Source organism: Lepidochelys kempii, chromosome 7 (assembly GCF_965140265.1).
Source record: "Lepidochelys kempii isolate rLepKem1 chromosome 7, rLepKem1.hap2, whole genome shotgun sequence".
Taxonomy (NCBI): domain Eukaryota; kingdom Metazoa; phylum Chordata; order Testudines; family Cheloniidae; genus Lepidochelys; species Lepidochelys kempii.
The window spans coordinates 37,129,439-37,152,155 of record NC_133262.1 but is presented as its reverse complement, the minus strand read 5'-3'; the positions used below and the strand labels follow the sequence as shown (position 1 = coordinate 37,152,155).

At 42.0% G+C, this 22,717-nt stretch overlaps 1 protein-coding gene across 2 annotated transcripts in view; it reads right to left on the bottom strand.

The window, feature by feature from the left end:
* The window catches only part of EFCC1 (EF-hand and coiled-coil domain containing 1), an 84,387-nt gene extending 61,915 nt beyond the window's left edge, over positions 1-22,472 (bottom strand). The window contains exons 1-2 of one of the 2 annotated variants that reach the window (XM_073352223.1): positions 21,555-22,472; positions 18,658-19,067 (exon numbers count right to left, since the gene is read on the bottom strand). In XM_073352223.1, coding sequence (XP_073208324.1) covers positions 18,658-19,067; positions 21,555-22,277 — 1,133 coding nt within the window. In that variant the 5' untranslated portion in view covers positions 22,278-22,472. The remainder of the gene's footprint in view (positions 1-18,657; positions 19,068-21,554) is intronic. The other variant, XM_073352224.1, reaches the window with a different exon arrangement.
* Positions 22,473-22,717: the final 245 nt, after the last annotated feature.

Genomic DNA, 22,717 nt, shown 5'->3' with positions numbered 1-22,717 from the left:
GGGAAGAGGGCAGGGCAAGGGTGCTCAATCAGAAAGTTGGCAACCTTCAAACACTTCCTGGTGACTTCTGCATTGTGATGGCTGTTAGCTATCAAAAACAAAGCTTCATTAGCTTAGCAAACTAGCTGAGCCTATAGTAAAGCTTCTGTAGAAAATTACTCTTTGTTTTAGTAGATCAGACAAATAATTGCTACACTTCCATCCTTAGCAATCTTTTATTTTGAAAAGAACACCTTAAGGTTGAGTCACAAGAGGAGGGGAAAATGGCATTTTAGCTTACAAATAACTTGGGTTTTACCAAGAGGATAAAAGGCTGGTTCATAATAATAAAACACTAATTTTTCAGAAATGGGGCATTGACCAATTAAGGTTTGATACCAGCAACCACTGGTTTTCAAATGTCAGAGATTTTTAATATTTCAGAGCAACTGCAATAAAACCACAGAGAAATCCTCTCTTCCAAGTCTGAAACACTGATACTGCCTCAGATTTACATAAAGGACAAATAAATGATGTGAATCCACAATGCTTTCAAGGCTTTTTAGCTTTGACAGTGGCTGCCTGATATGAATTGAATGATCCATGTGTGAGATAAAGAGTTCCAGCTGTATACCGAGGAACTGGAAGGGGTCTATGGCAAAACCAAAATTTTGTTTCAGAGCATCTTTTGGAACTAGAGAAGCTACCTCACAGCGCAGAGCTAGACACTGGGGTGAACAGAGGGGCATTCCAAGAGTTTAAAAAGTGTGTGCTTTAAGGCCCTGATGCAGCCCCACTGAAGTCAATGGAAAGACTCCTATTGACTTCAATGGGCTTTGGATCAGGCCCTATATCACCTGTGTAATGAAACTGGCTGGGATTGCTGGAAAAGCTTTTAGACAAAGCTCGCACTGCTCTGTTAATACAATTCCTGTGTGTGTACTATCTGACACAATGGCGGTCGGGGGGAGGGGTTTCCCAATCCATCTGGAAAGGATTCTGTGTGAGCCAAGTGACTGAAGCTGTGGGAATACTGCTGTAGCCCGAGCTTTAGTTAAGGATGAGTGAATACTTTATTTAGTATGGGATTATTTTGAATAGGTTTGGGTTTTCCCCCACAGATATTGGGTGTTTTTTCTTCTCTATGTTGTGTATATTGCTTCACTTCTTCGGTTTCTGAATCCCCTGCTTTTTTATACATACTAATTAATCATTTTTATAATTTATAGGAATAAACCTAACTTTTTAATTCTCTCTCCCCTCCACGCCCGCCAATCCACTGTTTATAGTTACAGTAGAGCAAAGAAGGAAGTACCCTATTGTGACCATCCTTATTACAGGCTATGATATCAACCTGCAAGCACCAGGGAAATCACTCTTAGCCCTGAGCAATATAGCTAAATAAAATAGGGGTTATTTTCTCATCAACCAGATTCCCTTTTCTACAGCTGGGTTTTTGGGTATCCCAGACCACTCCAGGACCCAACATACTATATATTTAAACACACAACTCTTACATATGCCCCTTTTTCCTTCACTTCTCAGAAATATATGTTAGAAATTGCAAAAATCTCATTGCCTGGAAATGAGATAAATCTTATCTCATGGCTGTATCATTTGAGGATTATATTCCATGGCTGTAACATCATAGCTGAAAACTTTGACTTTAAGTGAAAAATCTTGTGCCTTGCTTAAAATCTTAAAATGTCCTTCCAGTAAACAACCTGATTGTAAAAATGTCCTCTGCCCTTGGTCTCTAGTTTCCTATCACAATTCTGGTAACTTTTCTATACAGAGAGCAATACTATTTCTACTAGTACCTCCATAACAGCCTTATTTATAATACACTGTATGACACATAGTACATGTCACTTATTCTGTTTGGAAAAGGTTGCATCCACCATTTCTGTTACTCAGCGGAGGAGTGAGAAGGCGAGTGGGGGTGGGGTGAGGAGGCAAGCGGCTGGGGGAGGCCCTGGCGGAGGAATAAAGAGGCGAGCAGTGAGCCAGCAGCAGGGTGATGAGGCAGGCAGGGGGATCTGGCTGCGCGCAGGGGAGTGAGGTGGTGAGTGCTGAGCCACCAGCGAGCAGGAGTTCTCACGGCGGGCAGGGGGGTGTCTGTGGTGGGGGAGGGAGGCAGGACACAGGAGGTGGGCGGGGGGTGAGGAGGTGAGAGGCAGGTGGAGCCCCCCTTTGGGGAGGCTAGCCCCCGACTCCACCCCTTCTGCCCACGGTCCCCCCCGGCAGCTGGAGCCCCGAGAACCCCTGTGCCTGGAGCCACAAGCCCTCCTCCTGGAGATGCTCTGAGCACCTCCCTAGCTGGAGGAGCCCCAAGCTGGCCGAAGCCCCGAGACCCACACCCCCCAACACCTGCCCGGAGGAGCCCCAGGCCAGCCGCAGCCATGTGTCCGCTCTCTTCCCCTCCCCAGACCCAAGCCACCCAGATATGTTTTTCATTATTTTTTGGACTTCTGTTGTGTCAAAGCATTTTTAAATTTACTTCAGAATTGTTATACAGAGAACCACTTTTACCAAAAAACCAAAAGAATAAAAAGGACAAGAATGTGCAAAACACCTTATTTGTGTTTCTACTCTGTTAGGTCCAGTAAAGAATAGAGATAACTGTGTGTGATTTTTATTATTGAGTCTGAAAAAAAAACCCCAAACCTTACATAAATAAATTACACTGATTTGGATGTATACACGTGCATATTACTTTATTAGCTTTAGGAAAAATAAATAATTTTAGGGCAAAGTGTCAGTGTGGCCACCAGCAAGAGTTGGTGGCCACACTCTGAGGCCACCAAAAAGTTTGTTGCGAGAACCCCTGCACTAGAGCTAGGGTTTGGGTCAGTGCAGACCGGCCCACAGAGACATAAACAGCTTCCTGATGTCCCACCCCACCCTTCTTCACCATGGAAAATCAATGGAACTTGTACTCCTAAATTACTTAGGTGCTATGGATCATTATTCAAAGGAAAAAAATCATTCAATTCACTTTCATTTTCAAATCCCACTCTAAATATTTGCTGCCATGGAAGCTGGTGGAATAAGTGCTTTTTCTGTAAGGATTCCTGACATTTGCATAAGTCTTACCTGTGCTTTTCATTCATTCAGATTGTTTATATTTCAAAGGGTCACTCTCTAGTCTTTTAGTAAACAAAATGCTACCTAGGTCTGCCAGCTCCAGGAATACTGGAATATTTTACTCGAACCTCAACTCAAATCTTACTAAATTCTACTTTAAACTTGGCTGACCTTTCAGTAAGCACTACCGAATACCTCCAGTGTTCTGTGTTGTGAACTAATGCCAAGTATATATGATGGGGTCAAGTCAAGGGGAGAGAATAAAAGCTGAGCAGATGTGCTGCATGTGCCAGGTTTTCCAGTGTTATGACTAATGTGACATCACAAACCTTCACCAAAATTTTATGCTATGAAAAGAGACTCTTCATAAAACTAAGTATGGGGCCCTAATCTTGTTCTGTGGTTAGACTGAATGGTTTGGGGCACTTCCAATGCAATCTGATTCTTTACACTTGGCACCTCCTGTGTTAAATTGAATGATGTGTGATGCCAGTTTCCATTAGAAACTCGGGCACTCTTCAGAGCTTTTTCCACCAAAAAGACAGCATTGAAAAACGCCATCAATTAGCTTTGTACACATTTTTCAAGAGTTTTTAAGAACTCTGCTATGTGCATTGAGGTTCTTTCTTCCACAGAAATTTCCAAAGGGACCTCATCTTGGCCTCCAAGTTTGCATATGCAACTTACTTCCCACCTAAATTTTTGCATATGAAAGTTCATGTGAAAATATCATTTGCGAATTGGGTGTAGAGAGGAATCAAGGTCCTAGAACATAGATTTGCTGTGAGACATTGGACAAATCATTTTCTCTCTGTGCCTTAGTTTCCCCATCTATGAAATGGGGATAAATAATATCTAGTTCTCTCACTGGGATGCTGAAAGGCCACATTTATTAATTTTTGCAAACTGTTGTGAGATCCTCAGAAGGTGCTATAAAAGGGCAAAGTATTATTGGAAATGCATAGGTAAAGGGCTGATTTTTGTAGCCACAAACCAAAACCCAGGATTTATGCACAACAGAACTCCAGGATTATTTGATTTCTTTCACCAGATGTGGATCTGGATTTTGGAAATGTCATTCATCTGTATAATGGTCTCAGCCAAAATCCTGGATCCAACTCTGAACTTTGGAGTTTTGGAGTGTCTGCCTGTATCCGAATGTTTACAGTGTGAGATAATCTCTCAGGATGATGTGCAAAACCTCTAGCAGAGGTCATTTAATTAAAATGTTGCCCATAGGGTGTGGAATTTTTTTTAAAGTCTTTTGAGAGCAGAATTTTGTTTGAGTTGTGACTGCTTGAATAACTGCCAACAGCTATTGATGTAGATGACAAAGATTCAGATTTGTGGGGCAGTTTTACAGTTATCCACAAATCTGCTGAGTATCATAAATAAAAACCTGGGGGAAAAAAAACCACTGCAAAGCTAAAGCCCTACTATTCTGCACTGCAAGTAATATTTACACCTGTTACATAGATGAGATGCTTATTATAAACTTGGAAAAAAATACATGTAATTGAAAGTAAATAGAATAGAACCTGGCACTGAATTTGAGCAATGATCCTCTATTTGCTATCCTCAGTGCAGAGGAGACTGGAAATAAAATCAGAAGGCCAGCATGGAATATATTTGCTGTAATCCTACCCACATGTACTGCTAAATAACATTCCTGCTTCTCTGAAAATACAGAAATATTTGGTTTTATAAATGACGCACATTGGCTCACCTGCCCTAATCAGTTTAGAATCTTGGCAGCTTCAAGTCACATTGGAGCTGTTGTCTATTTGTATATCCAAAAATCTGTGGTTCGTTGCCATAATAACATCTCCTAAGACCATATAATCATTCTAAATAGACTAGGGGTGTTCAAGATCCTTTGCGACATATCAGCCCAGACTGGCCCAAAGATGGAGTCCAAACATATCTTTGACAGTGGTGAGTTTTCAGTATAGCTGGGTGGCTCAACTCCTATTTTTCCATTCGTGGATATTTTCCAATGCTTTTAGATAATTAAAAAATAATTTACTGGGGCAATTGATAGCATGAACATTATCAAAATACTGATCTAGGAATGCTAAAAGAGAGAAGAACATGTAATCAAGTAAAGGGCTAAATTAATTTCATTCTCTAGATAAAAGAACGAGGAGGACTTGTGGCACCTGAGAGACTAACACATTTATTTGGGCATAAGCTTTCATGGGCTAAAATCCGTTTCATCGGATGCATGCAGTGGAAAATACAGTAGGAAGATATATATATATATATACACAGAGAACATGAAAAAATGGAGGCTGCCATACCAGCTCTAATGAGACTAATCAGTTAAGGTGGGCTGTTATCCGCAGGAGAAAAAAAACTTTTGTAGTGAGAATCAGGATGGCCCATTTCAAACAGTTGACAAGAAGTTACCTAGGGAGGTGGTAGAATCTCCTTCCTTAGAAGTTTTTAAGGTCAGGCTTGACAAAGCCCTGGCTGGGATGATTTAATTGGGGATGGGTCCTGCTTTGAGCAGGGGGTTGGACTAGATGACCTCCTGAGGTCCCTTCCAACCCTGATATTCTATGATTCTAAGGTGTGGGTAACGGTAGGGGAAAAATTAGCATGGGGAAATAGTTTTTAGTTTGTGTAATGACTCATCCACTCCCAGTCTTTATTCAAGCCTAATTTAATGGTGTCCAGTTTGCAAATTAATTCCAGTTCTGCAGTTTCTCGTTGGAGTCTGTTTTTAAAGTTTTTTTGTTGAAGAATTTCGACTTTTAGGTCTGTAATTGAGTGTCCAGGGAGGTCGAAGTGTTCTCTGACTGGTTTTTGAATGTTATAATTCTTGACGTCTGATTTGTGTCCATTTATTCTTTTGCGTAGAGACTGACCAGTCTGGCCAAAGTACATGGCAAAGGGGCATTGCTGGCACATGATGGCATATATCACATTGGTAGATGTGCAGGTGAACGAGCCCCTGATGGTGTGGCTGACGTGATTAGGTCCTATGATGGTGTCCCTTGAATAGATATGTGGACAGAGCTGGCAACGGGCTTTGTTGCAGGGATTGGTTCCTGGGTTAGTGTTTTTGTTGTGTGGTTTCTGGTTGCTTCAGGTTGGGGGGCTGTCTGTAAGTGAGGACTGGCCTGTTTCCCAAGATCTGTGAGAGTGAGAGATCATCCTTCAGGATAGGTTGTAGATCCTTGATGATGCACTGGAGAGGTTTTAGTTGGGGGCTGAAGGTGACAGCTAGACATCAGGAATCATAACATTCAAAAACCAGTAGAAGAACACTTCAATCTCCCTGGTCACTCAATAACAGACCTAAAAGTGGCAATTCTTCAACAAAAATCTTCAAAAACAGACTCCAACATGAAACTGCAGAACTGGAATTAAATTGCAAACTGGACACCATCAGATTAGGCTTGAATAAAGGCTGGGAGGGAATGAATCATTACACAAACTAAAAACTATTTCCCCATGCTAATTTTTCCCCTACTCTTACTCATATCTTCTTGTCAACTGTTGAAAATGGGCCATCCTGATTCTCACTACAAAAGTTTTTTTTCTCCTGCTGATAACAGCCCACCTTAATTGATTAGTCTTGTTAGAGTTGGTATGGCAACCCCCATTTTTTCATGTTCTTTGTATACATATATCTTCCTACTGTATTTTCCACTGCATGCATCTGATGAAGTGGGTTTTAGCCCACGAAAGCTTATGCCCAAATAAATGTGTTAGTCTCTAAGGTGCCACAAGTACTCCTCATTCTTTTTGCTGATACAGACTAACACAGCTACCACTCTGAAACCATTCTCTAGATGGTTAAACTATAGTAGATTAAAGACTGAAGTGCAAACTCTGGCTACAGCAGAGGTGAAGCAAAAGATATGATCTACAAATCAAAAATCAACTAAAGTGTGTTTTTTCCCCCCTACAGTTTAGAATATGGTGTCTCTAGGTCATTCATTCCGAATGCATGACTTTGTCCTTCCATGCTTTTTTTTGGAATACAAAAAGGTCATATTTTTTTCTACAGTAACATCTGCAAGTCTCCCGTGAGCTATTCCAGGGTGACTTCATTCATTTTGTCATATTATTATGGTCCTCAGGGTGCATTCCTGCACATAAGGTCTCCTCCCCTGAAGAACAGTAATTCTTCCACATTATGAGGGCAGATTTTTTTCCCTTGTACAGAACAAATTATTTCAATCAATTCTAACATCTGGGCTATTAGTAACTTCCTGTAAACTACTGACTGTTTTTGCATCCTCCAGGCATTTCTGTGTTTAGGAGGATGGTCTGAGAAGCTGAGGGAAAGTAATATTTTTTTCTTTAAAATTCTCCTTCCCTTCATTCTTGTGAGATTGTGATTGAACACTCTGAAACAATTAACTCTCCCTTTTACACTTACTATAGAATAAAAAGGCTAAAAGAGTTGAGAATTCTTCAGCTGTGTGTCTTTCAGAACATGCAGTATCAATACTGGCTGATTTTCAAAGTGGCTTGGGTGAGCTGGGACCCAAAATCCCATCCACTATTATGAGAGATGATTTGTTAATTTATTAATTTTCTTAATGGGGCTTCAACGGGGTTGCCTAAGTCTTAAAGTTAAGCATGCGTTTAAGTATTTTGCTGAATCAGGACCACCATGCTCGGCTTGGCTCCTGTAGGATCCAGCCCTAGTACCTAGACTCTGCTTGGCATTCTGAATTTTATTCAAGCTCTGTTTGACAAGTAGAGAGCCAGAGAGATTCTGTCAAAAGAACCAGAAGTTCAAGATTAATGTGATGCTTTGAAGTGCATATCTAAAAGGTTTGCAACACTCACATTCGTTAAGTTTTTAGCACCACATCCTATTTTTCTTACTCATATGAGTAGTCCCAGTGAATTCAGTGGAGCTACTCACATGAATAAAGAAAGCAGGAATTGTCTGTTAGGTTTTATTCTCACTTTCTATATGTATCTGATGGGCGGACTAGTGCCATTTCTTTTCAGACTTGGTTCACAAGAATGAAAATCAAGAAATGATCCCTTTCTGAGAAGTGAGAAGTCCAAGTTTGATAGCCTATGAGAGACAGAGAAAGCATGCACCCATCAAATTGCAGAAGGGAATTCATTTGTTTCTTTTTATGTGTAAATGGACTGTTTAGGAAGCTGCTTATGATTTAAAGGGCAGCTGGTTTTGCTGGTGTAAACCAAATTGCATGGCTCCTGGCTTCAGAAAGTCTGCCAGTGGAAAGGCTGTGATGATACAAGGTGGCCACATCTCTCTGCTGGGGACTCCATAGGTAGTGGGGGAGGGTAATGCAGTTCAGAACTGGAGGTGTGCTGTCACTGGGGATGTGCCAGGGCAGCCTTGGGATGCACTGATGGAGTACATCTACATCCACCTCAGCGGGCAGGGTACCAATGGAGCTGCTGGCTGAAATTAAAGTTCGCCTCCCTGGAACAAATTTGACAGAGGCAGAAACATCACCTGGCCTGCTTTTGGACTAAATGAATTTTGTTAGAGAGGCTCTAGTTAATTAACCAATGAAATGCTGGAATCTGCTTTTAAAGATTTTGCACACAATAGATATGGCACATGCTATATGACAAAACTCATTCGGTCCTTTGGTCTGGATGATTTTTGTCTTTCCTCACCATTGTAATGCTCACAGGCGTTAATATTTCAGCAGCTGGAAAGTATTCATTGCAGTGGGGGTTGCTAAGTGACAGCTACAATGTGTGCAACAAAGAGTTCCTACTCAGACTTATGGAAAGAAGTTCTCAGGCTGTGCAGATGTAGGTCTGTTGGAATGAATAGGCAGCGTCCCTACGTGCAACACTGCTATTGTGCTCCCATTGAAAACTCATCAAATAGGGCAAGCTGGATAAAAAAAAGGAGGATTTAATGAGAAGCCCAGCAAAGTCTCCCAAGAATAGATGCTGTGTAACTAAATGTCCAGCACTGAAAAGCCTAAAGAGAACTAGATTTGGCTATATTTCAGCTATCAGATTAAATAGAGCAAGAGCAGCCTTCCTTTTGGACAGGCATTCTTCAGTGTTAATTTTAATGAATCTGGAGCAAAGGTTTTGCTGTTATTTGAAACAAACACATGTCAAAAGTACAGATAAACACTTTGTACATCCAAAACAAAACAACCTTTGCTGAAACAGATTCTATACATTTTATTTGATGTGAACAGACCTAAGTATGTTGAAATGGTTGTTTAAGCTTCTTTCTACTGGAGATGAATAATAATAGACCACCAGAAACCTATATGTCCCTTTTAAGGTGCCCTCTTGCCAGTATTACCCCAACCTGACCCTGTTTAGGAATGGTCAATGCACTGTAAGGAATCTTAGTCAGTCAAGGGACACATGCAAAGGTTTTCAGTTGTTAATACTTTTAATTTATTTAAGAACTTCATTTTCAAGTTCTCTTTTTTTTTGTTTCCAACTCTTAACATAACAAGTAACTAATTGCAACCTCCTGTTTACCCTGGGAACGTGCTTGGTGGGTGGGAGTTAAGAAGGAGAAGGTCAAAGCAATCACCTAGAACAATCTGGTTGACTGCTCTTACAGCTGATAGAGTGTCAATATTCAGGCAGCTGCTTCAGTCACAGTCTGTTTCACCATCCAAGAGTTCAGTTCCCAGGTTATCGTTGTTCTTCACCTATAAATGTTTCTCAGTTTAAATTAATAAACCTGTTCTATTACATTTTTGTAGGAATGGACCAAATGATGAGCCATTGCTACGGCCGACTGTCTGGCTAAGTGCTGAAGAAAAAGATTTTAAAGACCCCAAAGGCAAGCAATTTGAAGTTGTTACTCTCACAGAAACTGAAACCTGACCCCTCCTAGACCTTACACATATCTGTTAGGTGGTTTTAAGAATGCCTTAATATTACAGATGGGCCCAGGAAGGGCTGTTAAGATCTGGATGAGCGGGGGGCTGTTGTCAGAGTAAAGGTTAAATCAGAGCTGGGGCTCACTGGAATCTCACAAAATGTTTTTGTGGGATGCAGGGGTCCAAATTGCACAAGTCTCACAAAGTCAGTTGGTCTCATGCAATTTTAGCCTCATCTGAACAAAGCCCTGGAATGAAATCCCATAAATGCTTGATCTGCAGCCAAATTCCCCCTGCCCTGAAATTCAGAACCTCAGATCCAAGTGCCTTCAGTTTTGTCCCATCTCCACTTAATATTGTATGAACGTGGCCAAGTAGTGCATTAACTTTTTGAGGCTCTTCTGTTTTGTTTTTGTATTTAATTTCTTTAGAAACAAAGGAGAAAAACAAATATGAAAAAATGGCCAGGGCTTTTATCAGTTTGTGGATCTGAATATGCAGTCTAGTGAGCCCACAGTCTCCATTCAGATTTCATGCCCTCTCTAGAGGGGATTCCCATTAAACTGAGTTGAGAGGGCCCAGCATCTTGTAGGATTGGGACCATAAACAGTACATGTTTTTAAAAGTACACTTTTATAATAAGGAGGCTAGCTTTGATTATCTTCCCCTTTCAAATTTACCAGTCATTCAGGGCCTCCATATGGAGCTGACAGCAGGAACCTCAGTGCACATGTACAAGAGTGGCCATAAAATATTACTTTGCATTGAAAGACATGAAGCTGTCATTTGGGGATTGGTCCTGCTTTGAGCAGGGGGTTGGACTAGATGATCTCCTGTGGTCCCTTCCAACCCTGATATTCTATGATTCTATGATCTCCAACATCATTAAAACTTCTCAATTAAGAATTTCTGGAGTAACCTATTTGGCTGTAAAGGCTGCAATTTACAGTACTAGAGGAAACTGAATTCTATACATCAAGACAGTTGAAATATAAAAGGAAACGATACATTTGATTATATGAAGTGCTTTAACATGTTGGCATCCAAAGATCAGTGCAAATCTAGATTTTTTTTTAAACCTTACTGTACTATGACTTGCAAGGTACCATGATTTCCTCTCCCTCACCACATCTATGATATTTAGAAAATAATGATACAGTTTTGATTTGTTTATACTTGATAAACAATCTGATGTTTAAAGAATTTGTTTTGTAAAAGAAGGGAAATCATTTCAATAATTAGATATTGTCAGAGTTCCACACTTCTCTTGCACCTAGATATGTTTGTCAGCTCTCTCTTGCCAACCCACTGTGCTCTAACAGTGCAAAAGGAGTAATATAATGCACCTTAGCCCTGATCTGGCAGGTCTTAACACAAAATTGTCATTGACTTGAATGAAAAGTTTGCTTGAGTAAGGACTTCTGAATCAGTGAGTATGTTCTGTGATCCAACTATTTCCAGACATTGTCTCTGCTAGTACAGATGGTCCTTCCCCACCTGAGGATCGGAAACATGATGGCACAGTGCCCCAGGTGAAGGGGAAGGCTAGCTGTCTGTAAGTGGCAAGGTTCTTTCTGTGAAAGGCCAGGTACTTTTTCTCTACATTTAGATATACCCAAATCTTCTTCTTTTTTTGGGCAGGCTGGGGGGGAGGTTCTTGTGACATCTCTAGTATGACAACTACACAACAGAGCTGGTCGTAAATTTTCCAACAGAATGTTTTTCTGTCAGAAAATGCCTGTTTGTTGAAAGCAAATTGTTTTACATAAATGTGTTTACTTCGAGGAAAGTTTTCAAAAGAAAAATTGAAAAACATCTTGATAAGGTCAAACATTCCATATTGACCTTTTCAGAACAGAACATGTATATTTTCTGTTTTGAAATGACTTCTGTTATAAATGTAATATAAAAGAAATAAAAGTAAAAATTGGAACAAAACATTTTGATTGTATTGCAACAAAGCATTGCAATTGACCTATAACTATTTTTTTCTTCTGCAATCTCATTTTGTGGGGAATTTTGAAGCTTTTTGCTTTCATTTTATTTTGAAACAGAAAATGTTTCAAACTCATGGCACTCCCTGTGAAATGAAAAATCTGGTTCTGCCCAGTTGTACTATACAATCCATTTTAAATGTTTCCCAACACTGAATATTCCCTTTTTTTATCTTTGTAAAATGCTTATCATACCAGACAGGCACTATTAACTTTAAACAGCATGTTCCTAAAGCTCTTGTGCTGAAACTCTGCAGTTTAATTTCTTTCTATTAATATTAATTTTATTAAAATTGTGGAAAAGAGCTAAATATAAGCTCTGCATCAGTGTCTGGCTTGAAATAACACATTTACATATTGATACCATGAAAACACCTTTTTTGTGGGGGCAGGGAAAGTATTTTCTCTGTAGTATTTTCCCACCTTCACCTAATAGAAGCATTCTAAAACAGACCAGTAGGGGGAAATATTCCTTTCCTCCGCCTTCTTGGATCAGCATGTCTACTTTGGATTTACTTGGTCCATATTGAAAATTAGGGCAGGTCTACACTATGGGGTTACGTCGACCTAAGTTATACAACTCCAGCTACGTGAATAACATAGCTTGAGTCGACGTAGCTTAGGTCGACTTCTTGCGGTGTCTACACCGCATTGGGTTGACTTACCTTATGCTTCTTGTTCTGGTGGAGTACCAGAGTCAACTGGAGAGCGATCTGTGGTCGATTTAGCGGGACTTCACTAGACCTGCTAAATCGACCACTTGTGGATCGATCGTTGCAATGTCGATCCACGGTAAGTGTAGACATGCCCTTAGAAATGGAAAAGACCTATTACATTAGGTTCACCCTCCACAAAGTCAGGTTGTAGACTTATAGAAAGGGAAGATCCACACATCATCTTCGGATACTGTTGATATAAAATGTAACTATTTTGAAAAATCAGCACTGGTGAATATAAATCAGAGGAAAATGGCATCGTAAGCATCCATTTGTCAGATTTATATGTGTATGTGAATGGATGAAACAGACTACTGTGCAGTCCATACAGAAGAGATTTCTTGTTTAACGCATATAAATACTAAAGGATAATTAAATAATTGTGAATCAGGCCATGCATACTAGGAGCATAATTAGCATTGTCTGACCCCTTGCATTGACCTATATAACTAGCGTAGTGCTGGTTAGCACTGCTACAGTAAAAGCTCTGTCAACCATCTCCATTACTAACTCTGTTTCACTAAGATCAGTTTGGCCTTTGTTTTTGTTTCAAGTGGGATGAAAAAACAGTTTGTTTCCTCCTTGTCCCTCTGCTGCTTTAAGGAGAAAAACCTGTAATTTTTTCTCTAATCCATTTTAGCCAGTCCATAATCCCTACTGTGGATTGCTTCTTTTGGTGTTGCATTTTAGATGGTGGTTCAGTTTTTGTTTGTTTTAATACTCAATTCACTAACATTTTAAAATTCAGTACTGGACCTGTGCAGTAATTTTTTTCATTATGCACTATATGTATATATTGTAGCAAGTACATTACAAAATTGTTCCAAAAGATTTGCTTATTAAAGCCTCTAGGTCATACTCATATGATATGATAGGGACACATCTACAGTAGTCATGATGTGTTGAAGATGAATGTTATGACTTGACTTTTTCCTAAGGTTGGGGATGGTGTGGGGAGGGCGGGATGGTGTCTTTTAACTTAAAATGTCCTTGCTTTTAGTGAGTTTAATTCATTTTACTCTTTACAATTTTTGAATTTAATATACACTTTTTCTAGCCTCCATGCTCAAAGCTCTTTAAAGACTACCTGAGCTTTTTCTTTGAAGCTTGTTTTTTTGTTTTCTAAGTTAATTTAGTTCCCCAGATAGGGACCAGATTGATGCTGGAAAAGACAGGATTCTGCTTATCAACAGAACAAGGGCACCAGTAATGCAGGTCTCCCCACACACGCACCTCAGCCATGACTTGTTGGCCTCAAAACACTCACCCACATCAGTGGGATGAGTATATCAGGAAATTTTGTGACATTTGCAGGGGAGGGGTTCTGGAATTTATTTCAGTTGCTGCGAAAGGATTTTCTTACAATTCATAATGATTCTTTCCTAAAAACTTGTCTGAAAAATTTCAAATGTAACAGTTAATTAAAAAGACCCCTTTGGTATACGATCAGTTACACACACACACCTATGCACAGGCAACTATCCCCCTTCCTTTCACCCCCAGATCTGAGGCCAGTGAGCTGTGCAGAAGAGAGCTCATGCAAACCTTCCATAATGCCTCCCACAGCCACAGGGGCATTTATGTATTAACAAGAGTCCTGAAGGAGCTCAGATATCAAACTACAAAATTACACCCTAACTGTGGTGTGTAACCTATTGCTTAAATCAGCCTCTGTGCCTGATGACTGGAGGGTAGCTAATGTAACACTGACTTTTAAAAAGGGCTCCCAAGGTGATCTTAGCAATTACAGGCTGAAAAGCCTAACTTCAGTAGCAGGCAAATTAGTTATAACTTTAATAAATAACAGAATTATCAGACACACAGATAAACACAATTTGTTAAGAATCAGCAAAACTTTTGCAAAGGGAAATCATGCCTCACCAATCTTAAAATTCTATGGGGGAGTCAACAAGCATGTGGATATGGGTAATCTAGACTTTCAGAAAGCCTTTGACAAAAGCCTTGGGTGAGGGACCTTAAGGAAGCTAAGTAGCCACAGGATGAAAGGGAAGGTCCTCTTATGGATCAGTAACTTGTTAAAAGATAGGAAACAAAGGGTAGGAGTAAATGGTTAGTTTTTCACAATGGAAAGAGATGAACAGTGGGTTCCCCCAAGAATCTGTACTGGGACCTGTGCTGTTAACCATATTCACAGATGACTGGAAAAAGGGGTTAACAGTGAAGTGGCCATGTTAGCAGATGATACAAAATTACTGAAGATCGTTAAATCCAAAGTAGACTGTGAAGAATTATAGAGGGATCTCTCAAAACAGGATAACTGAGCAACAAAATGGCAGATGAAATTCAACATTGATTAAAGCACACTGGAAAAAATAATCCCAACTATACATATACAATGATGGGTTCTAAATTAGCTGTAACTACCCAAGAAAGAGATCTTGGAGTCACCATGTATATTCTTTGAAAACTAATGCTGCTGTGCACTGAGCAGTCAAAAAAGGCTAATAGTCTGTTAGGAACCATTCGGAAAGGAATAAAAATAAGACCATAAATATCATAATGTTACTATATAAATCCACCCATACTTTGAATACTGTGTCCAGTTCTGGTCGCCCCATCTGTAAAAGGACATGGCCACACTGGAAAAGGTTCAGAGAAGAGCAACAAAGATGATCCAGGGTATGGAACAGCTTCCATATGAGGAGAGATTAAAAAGATTAGGGCTGGAGAGAATTTTTTTTTTAACATGGGCAAAACATATTATCCTCCAATCTTGTTCTCTGAAATGGCTGAACCATTTTTGTTAAAACTTTGCTAAAAAAAAAAATTAATCTGGAGCAGTGGTCACCAACTGGTCAATCGCGATCGACTGGTCGATCCTAGAAACTCTCCCAGGCAATCGTGATCTCTGGCGGTGTAATGGGGCTGCTGCTAAGGCAGGCTCCCTGCCTGCCTGCCCCTATCCCACGCTGCTCCCAGAAGCTGCCAACACACCCCTGCGGCCCGGGGCGGGGAAAGGAGTCTCCATACGCTGCTCCTGCCTGCAAGCACCGTTACCGCAGCTCACATTAGTCGGGAATGGGGAACTGTGGCCAATGGGAGCTGCTGGGGCAATGCCTGCAGAGAGGGGCAGCGCGCGGAGCCATGTGCCCTCCCAGTCCCCCCCGGGGCCACAGAGGCACATCGGCCTTTCCAGGAGAGTCATGGGGCTGGGGCAGGCAGGGAGCCTGCCTTAGCCTTGCTGCACCACTGACCAGGAGCCACCCGAGGTAAGTGCTGCCTGGTGGGAGGACATACCCCAACCCCCAGCCCTGAGCTCCCTCCCAGAGCCAGCATCCCATACCCCCTCCTGCACCCCAACCCCCTGCCTCAGCCCTGATCCCACCAGAACAAGCATCCCACACCTCCTCCTGGACCCCAACACTCTGCCTGAGCCCAGAGCCCCCTCCTGCACTCAAATTTCCTCCCAGAGCTTGTACCCCTCACCCACTCCTGCACCCCTGCCCTAAGCTCAGTCCGGAGCCCCCTCCCACAGTTCGAACCCCTTGGCCACAGCCCAGAGCCTGCACCCCTCCCGAACCCCAACCCCCTGCCCCAGCCCGGTGAAAGTGAGTGAGGGTGGGGGAGAGTGAGCGATGGAGAGATGGGAGGATGGAGTGAGCAGGGCAGGGCTTTGGGGAAGGGGCGGGGCCTCGGGGAAGGGCCAGAGTAGATTCTGTGTTGCCCTTAAATTCAAAAAGTGGTCTTCAGTGTAAAAAGGTTGGAGACCACTGATCTGGAGGCAACCACCCAGTATGGAAAATTTCAGCTCAAAAGATTGAAGTCTGGCAAAATTATAAGCAACTAATACAGAGTCTTATAATGGAAAGTGTTGGGAAGTCTTAAGTATAACCAGTGCTACCAGCTCATCATCATCATTTCATTAATGGTGAAATCTAACAGAAAAATCTGTTAGACCAGCTGTTATTTTCAGAACCAAAGGTCAGCGCTCACTGAGCAAGTCTGGGCTGATGTTTCTTATTCATCTTTAACTAGCTCATTACCCTCTTCTCAAAAATGTGCTTTCATGCTCCATCAAACTTTGGAAGTGAGCTCTCACTGCATTGGCCAGTGGAGACTTTCTATTTCAGGCAGTAGAGAGAAGGCTTTATGGCTTATACAGGACTAGAGCTGGGTAAATAACAGATTTTTCAATTTGCTGGAAATTCCAAAAAACAAAAAAAAATATTTTGGGTAAAACCCAAAACTTAATTTTTTTGAAATTTTTGCGAATAAAAACATTTAAAAAATTGTTTCATTAACTGTTTTATTTTGATTTCAAGCATTTGTTTATAACTTTATACAAATGTTAAAAATAAAATTAAAGAAATCCAAAACAGTCATTTTTGAATGACATTTGTTTTGAAAATACCAAAATGAATTTCTTTTACCAAAATTATTCAGCAAAACTGACATGAATTCTTGAAATGCTTGGGTGTCACCAAATCTGTGGTTTTCACTGAAAAAAGTTTTAGTCAAAAAATTTCTCCCAGTTCTGTTCTGGACCCATTGCCAGCAAATCCCTGTGAGTAGCTGTCTTGGAAGTTACTTGCTCTTGATGGTATTTTAAAATGGTACAGCTATTTAATGAAATGCATTTATTTTCTGTAAACCCAAAGATATCAACATACACAATGCTCATAGAAAGACACCAGATAGAGTGATTATTTTTAGATACTTCCCCCACCCTATAAACACAATATAGTAGCTGTAACGCCACAAATAGCTCCTATAAGGAAACAGGAAATATCAGATTAAAAAGGGAAAAGCTGTTCTGAATAGTCAAAATATTAAAATAACAGTTTTAAATAAAGAATCAGGGAAAAAATTGAAAGAAAGTCAGTTTGCATATGAGTTACCTTTTTGTTATATGTCCGTCTAAATGTGTACATTAAGTCTATGCATCTAGCACTGACGCATGCAAAATTGCCAGCGACTTAAATAATCATCAATGAGTTCACTGAAAGTTTTGTCTGAGCAAGAACAGCAGGATTGGGTACTAAGTAAATTTGTGCACATTTTTTTCTGTTTTGGAGATATATTTATCCAAGCAGTTGTCCTAGTGGTTAAAGCACAAGGCTAGGAGTTGGAAGGCCTAGGTTCTGTTTCAGACTGTCACTAAATTACTGTGTGACTTGACTTAAGTTCTCTATGCCTCAGTTTCTTCATATGTAAAATAGGGATAGTCTTTGAAAAGACTTTGTGATCTATGTATGAAAACTGATACATGGTCTCACAAGTATATTGTCATAATTATGGGTGCTCACTTGGCATGCAGTAGGTATTCAATTAAACATTGCTCCTACTATTAATAAAACTGTGAAGTGGGCCACCTGATATATTAAGAACTGTAAGCCACAACTTTAACTGCTTGCTTATTTTTTCTTGCTTTTGGCTTCCTTTTGTCTTACCATCAATGGAAGGCTATGTAGTGGGTACAAGGCATGGAATCATTACCCATCATCTGTTTTGTTTTGAATTAGCTTCCTGTCTAATGGAGTAAAATACATTCCATCAATGAAAAATGATGGACATAAGTTACGCCACAGCTTAACATTGTAGGCCAGAATTTGGCCTTATGTATGGCACTTCTGAGCTGTTTGTCCAGGTGTCAGTTTAGACTGAGTGATGGAACATCATCTGTTCAGTTACTATTTTTATGTGTATCTAATTTAAGTAACAGGAACTAATCCAATTCAAATTAGTTATAGCAAAAAAAACCTTTGAGATGAAAAATGCAATATATAAAGGATTGAGTAAACAATGGCTTTTTAGGTTTATCTTGAGGTGTCACTACTCTAACTTTCATTGGTGGGTAAGTTATTTTGGGAGTCTTTCCACCTCACTGTAGGCCAAAACCAGTATTTCTTTCTCAGGCCAAACTCCGTGAAGGCATTGAGCTCTGCGAGGGACCCTTTCTAACAAAATGAATAGATAGCTCCTAATTCCTCTCCAACCACACTTTAGAAAATATCTTAGTAGATTCATTAATATAAGCATTTATTTTCTAGCCAGCTATGTTTAAATATGATTTGATACATTTATTTTGAATGGTATCAGACTTACCTATAGTACTGTAGTTCTGATTCTAGCTGCTGGATGTATATTTGCAAATGTGGCACTTTATTGGCTTTTGCTTCTAATTCCTTCACTTTGCCAAGACTGTTAAGGACTGCATGTCTAGCTTCTTCCACTTTCTTCCTCATTTCTGCCTGTTCCCTCTTCAGATTACGGTTGCAGTCTTCCAGGGTGACTATAGCTTCCTGGGAACTCCTCAGTTCTTTTTGCAGTTCTTGATTGAACCTAATTGCTTCTTCAATTTGTCCATCCCTGGAATTCCGGATTAGTTCCACCTCCTTTAGGACACTCTGAAGGCACTTGGTGGGCTGGGAGTGTTTGGGAGTTAACAGTCTCCTATTTCCTATAAAACAGGTCCCATCTTTCTTATGATTAGCATGGCTTTTCCACAGTCCTACCTACAATCAACAGGAGCAGAAAGAGGAACACAGATTAATTTATTTGAAAATAACTTAACATTTTAATCAAAGCTGAAAATGGGCAGATTTTTTTTACATATTTTCTTCACCTGGAGTAAACCTACCCTTAATTAGGAATCTACCTTTGGCCTACACAAAGTTCTGGGCACAATCCTTGGGTAATGCAATTATTTTCAAAATACATAATTTATGTAGAAAAATTGACTCATTAGAGGCACAGCAAACTTTGTCTCAAATGTTTTACATGTTCACATATTATTTTAATTTCATGTCTCCCCATTGTTTCAGTCAGTTCTTAGGGGCGCAACTAGCGTTTTGAGAAGCATACCACGACTTCTTTTAGGCATGTGGGCTATATGAATTAGCATGAAGCTGGTAATCAGTGGGTGTCCTGAGTTTTAATCCTAGTTCTTCCAGTAATTCACTCTGTGGCCCTGGGCCAGTAACTTCACCGTTTTGTCTCAGTTTTCCTATTTGTAAACCAGGGATAGTATTACTTCACTGGGATGTTGTGAAGATTTCATAGTTAATGTCAAATTAGATCTTCAAACATATATAAGCATTATCTGAATGCTAAGTATATTTATTAACTCAAGTTAACTAGTCACACCAAAAAAACCTGCATAAGTCAAGTTTCTAGGGCCTCACCCTTTCTATACTACTCCTTCATGCCAGAAATATTCTTTGTCTCCCTAGAGCAATCAAGCAATGCCTGCTATTAAAATCCTGTACTCTTTACTAATTGGAATCAATGAGTTCCGCCTGAGCAAGGACTGTGCACTGAGGCCCCAAAGTCAGTGGGGCTCTGCAAGAGTCTGCTCACCAGTTCAATTGTAGGAGTGGGGCCTAACTATGAACTCAAGAGGTTATCTGTGAGTCCCAAAACATTGCTTGCTCAATGAACTGCCTACTTGTTTTTCTCACAGGTAAAAATCCAAACATTCATATTTATTTATATTTTTTAAAATATCACATCCATTACTGATAAAACACTGACAAACCAAAGCCATATACAAGAAAAGAGTAAGATCAAAACACACCAAACGCTATAATGCACTAGCTTATAGTGCCTCATTAATAAATAGTAATACTGCAACAAAACATTTCCTCTAGAAAATTGTACGTAACCAAACTGGTTGTCTTAAACAAAAACCAGCAACAACACAAACACACAATACCCAGGAAGAAATAATGACAAATATCCAAGTTGCCATTTGTTTAGAAACAGAACTATTTATATTCAGTAATCTGGAACTAGATGGAACAGAACTCTCTGAATCATTCGGGTAAACATCATTAATATGTCAGATGTTCATTTTTTGAAAATCACAGCATCTTCATCTTCAATTTACATATAACACTGAAAAAGTATGAATGCCTTGATGGCTCAGGAAATAAACTGACTGAAAGGTCAAAAATCTTTTCCAGCAAGTAGCCCCAGCCAGGCCTGGATGAATATAAATTCTCCCACCTGCCTTTGAACTTTCACCCACATTTATTTCAATGGGCTTTTACTGGTCTAACTTTTTAAAATATGTTCCAGCAGCTTGTTGCACTGTGTAACCATTGGGAGTTTGAATGAACCTAACACCAAGATCCATTTTCTATGGCTTTTCATGACAAGCATTTGGAGGTAGGCAGAGCCCCTTCACCCAAAACTGAGGTGAGTGCAAATAGGTCACAAACTAATTAACAAAATGTTTGCTCTGAACACAAGCGTTAATGAGCTCCTTTAACCACTACTAGCTCCAGTGAGATTTACTTTCAGTTAACAAAAGTACTGTCCTGCTTTAGGTTAAATTTAAACCAACTTTTAATGCGCAGTTACAGTGACACCAGAAATGGAAGCCTCTCTCCCTTGTCCAGGAGTATTGATAGAAATGGATGCACTCTGTTTATCCGTTAATTAAATCTCTCCCCAAACATAGTAGCAATAATAATCCAACCTTTTTATAATCCAGTTACCCAACAATAACCTGATTAGATTTCCTGGAAATCTTTCATAGACCTAGTGGGGTGAGCGCAGAGTTTAACATGGTGCATTTCATATTCCCTTCTTTTAGCTCTTTCTCTCACACTCGGGAAGGACCTGGAGCAGCACGACCCCAGCTAGACAAATGCAGCTAGTGAATACATATTTTCCCTGCCCCGATTTACACTCCAAGGTGCCCCTGAAATCAGAGCAGCGTTCGGCTCTCAAACTTCTGCTGGTAGGAAGAAGGCGGGCAGGGCGCTGGACTGCCAGCGTGTAGGCGTGGCAGGGCTTGGGAACAGTGGGACCTGTCACCCTGCCTTTACAGGGACGTCTGCAGCTTTTGCTGCCCTAGGACAGTAGCTGCCGCTGACACTAACTCCATGTGTCAGTTTCCCAGGGTTGGTTTCGCTCTGGCCGCAGGCTGAGTCCCCGGAGCGGGGTCTGGCCAGTTCCCCCCGAGCGTGCACCGGCCCGTGCCCTTCCCCGCTCACCTGCAGCGCTAGGCACCTGGCGTCGCTGCTCTGCAGCGCTGCCCGCATGTCCTCCACCAGCTCCCGCAGGCTGCCGTTCTCCTCCTCCAGCTTCACGATCCGGTCTTCAGCCTGCTCCAGAGCCACGATCTCCTCGTAGCACTCCCTGGAGCAGGGGCCCGGCCGCCTGGCGTGCGGGGCCAGCCCCGGGGCGGCCGGGGGAGGAGAAGCCCCTCGGGGGCTGCCGCTTTTGAGGGCAGCAGCCCCCTGGCCCGCCTTGTCCCGCCGCCGCCGCAGCGGGCTGCGCAGCCGGATCTGGGTCTCGATGTGCTCGCTCTCCTTGCCCAGCGGCAGCCTGCCCACCGCCGGGCGCTGCGGCGCGCAGCCGGCCTTGGTGCTGAAGTAGCCGCAGAGCTTGGCGTGGAACTGGCGGAAAGTCAGCTCCGGGGCCAGGTCCTCCCAGAGGCCGGCGCACTCCTCCGGGTCGGCCGCCGCCTCCTCCGGGTCCGCCAGCCCCAGCACCTGGCAGAGGGTGCGGAAGTCCTCGCCGGGGATCCTGCCTTCCGCCTCGCAGTCCAGGTGGTGGAAGATCTCCTGCAAGTACTGGTCCAAGCCCGTGGCCAGCACGATGATCTCGTTCTCCACGCCCCGGTCCAGCCCGTAGTGATACGCCAGGGCGCTGACCAGCCACTGGGTCCGGCGGGCCGGCCGGCTGTAGGGGTCCCACGCGTCGAGGGGATCCATCTCTCACCCCGCCACCATGCTGCCCCTGCTGGCGCGCGGGAGTGTCCGGAGCCCTGCAGGCAGCTCCGCTCCCGCAAGCCCAGCGCGGGGTCAGAGCAGGGGCCAATGTCCGGCCGCGGGACGCGCCGCCCCCGTGAGCACGTGCGCGGAGATGTGCACAGGCTCCGGGGCTCAGGGAAGCTGCTGCCCTTTGCTCTCGGGCTCCGCTTCCCGCAAGCCGTGCAGGAAAGGGACAGGGAGCGGAGCGGAGCGGAGCGGCGGGTGGGGAAGCTAGAGGAGGGTGGGGGGAAGAGTGAATGAACACATCGTGGGGTGGGGGGCGGAGCAGATTGCGGGGTGCGTGGGGGGAGATGGCGCAGATGGGGAAGATGGAGCAGACGGGGGGATCGCGAGGGTGTATGGGGGAGATGGAGCAGATGGTGGGTGTCTGGGGGAGCCGG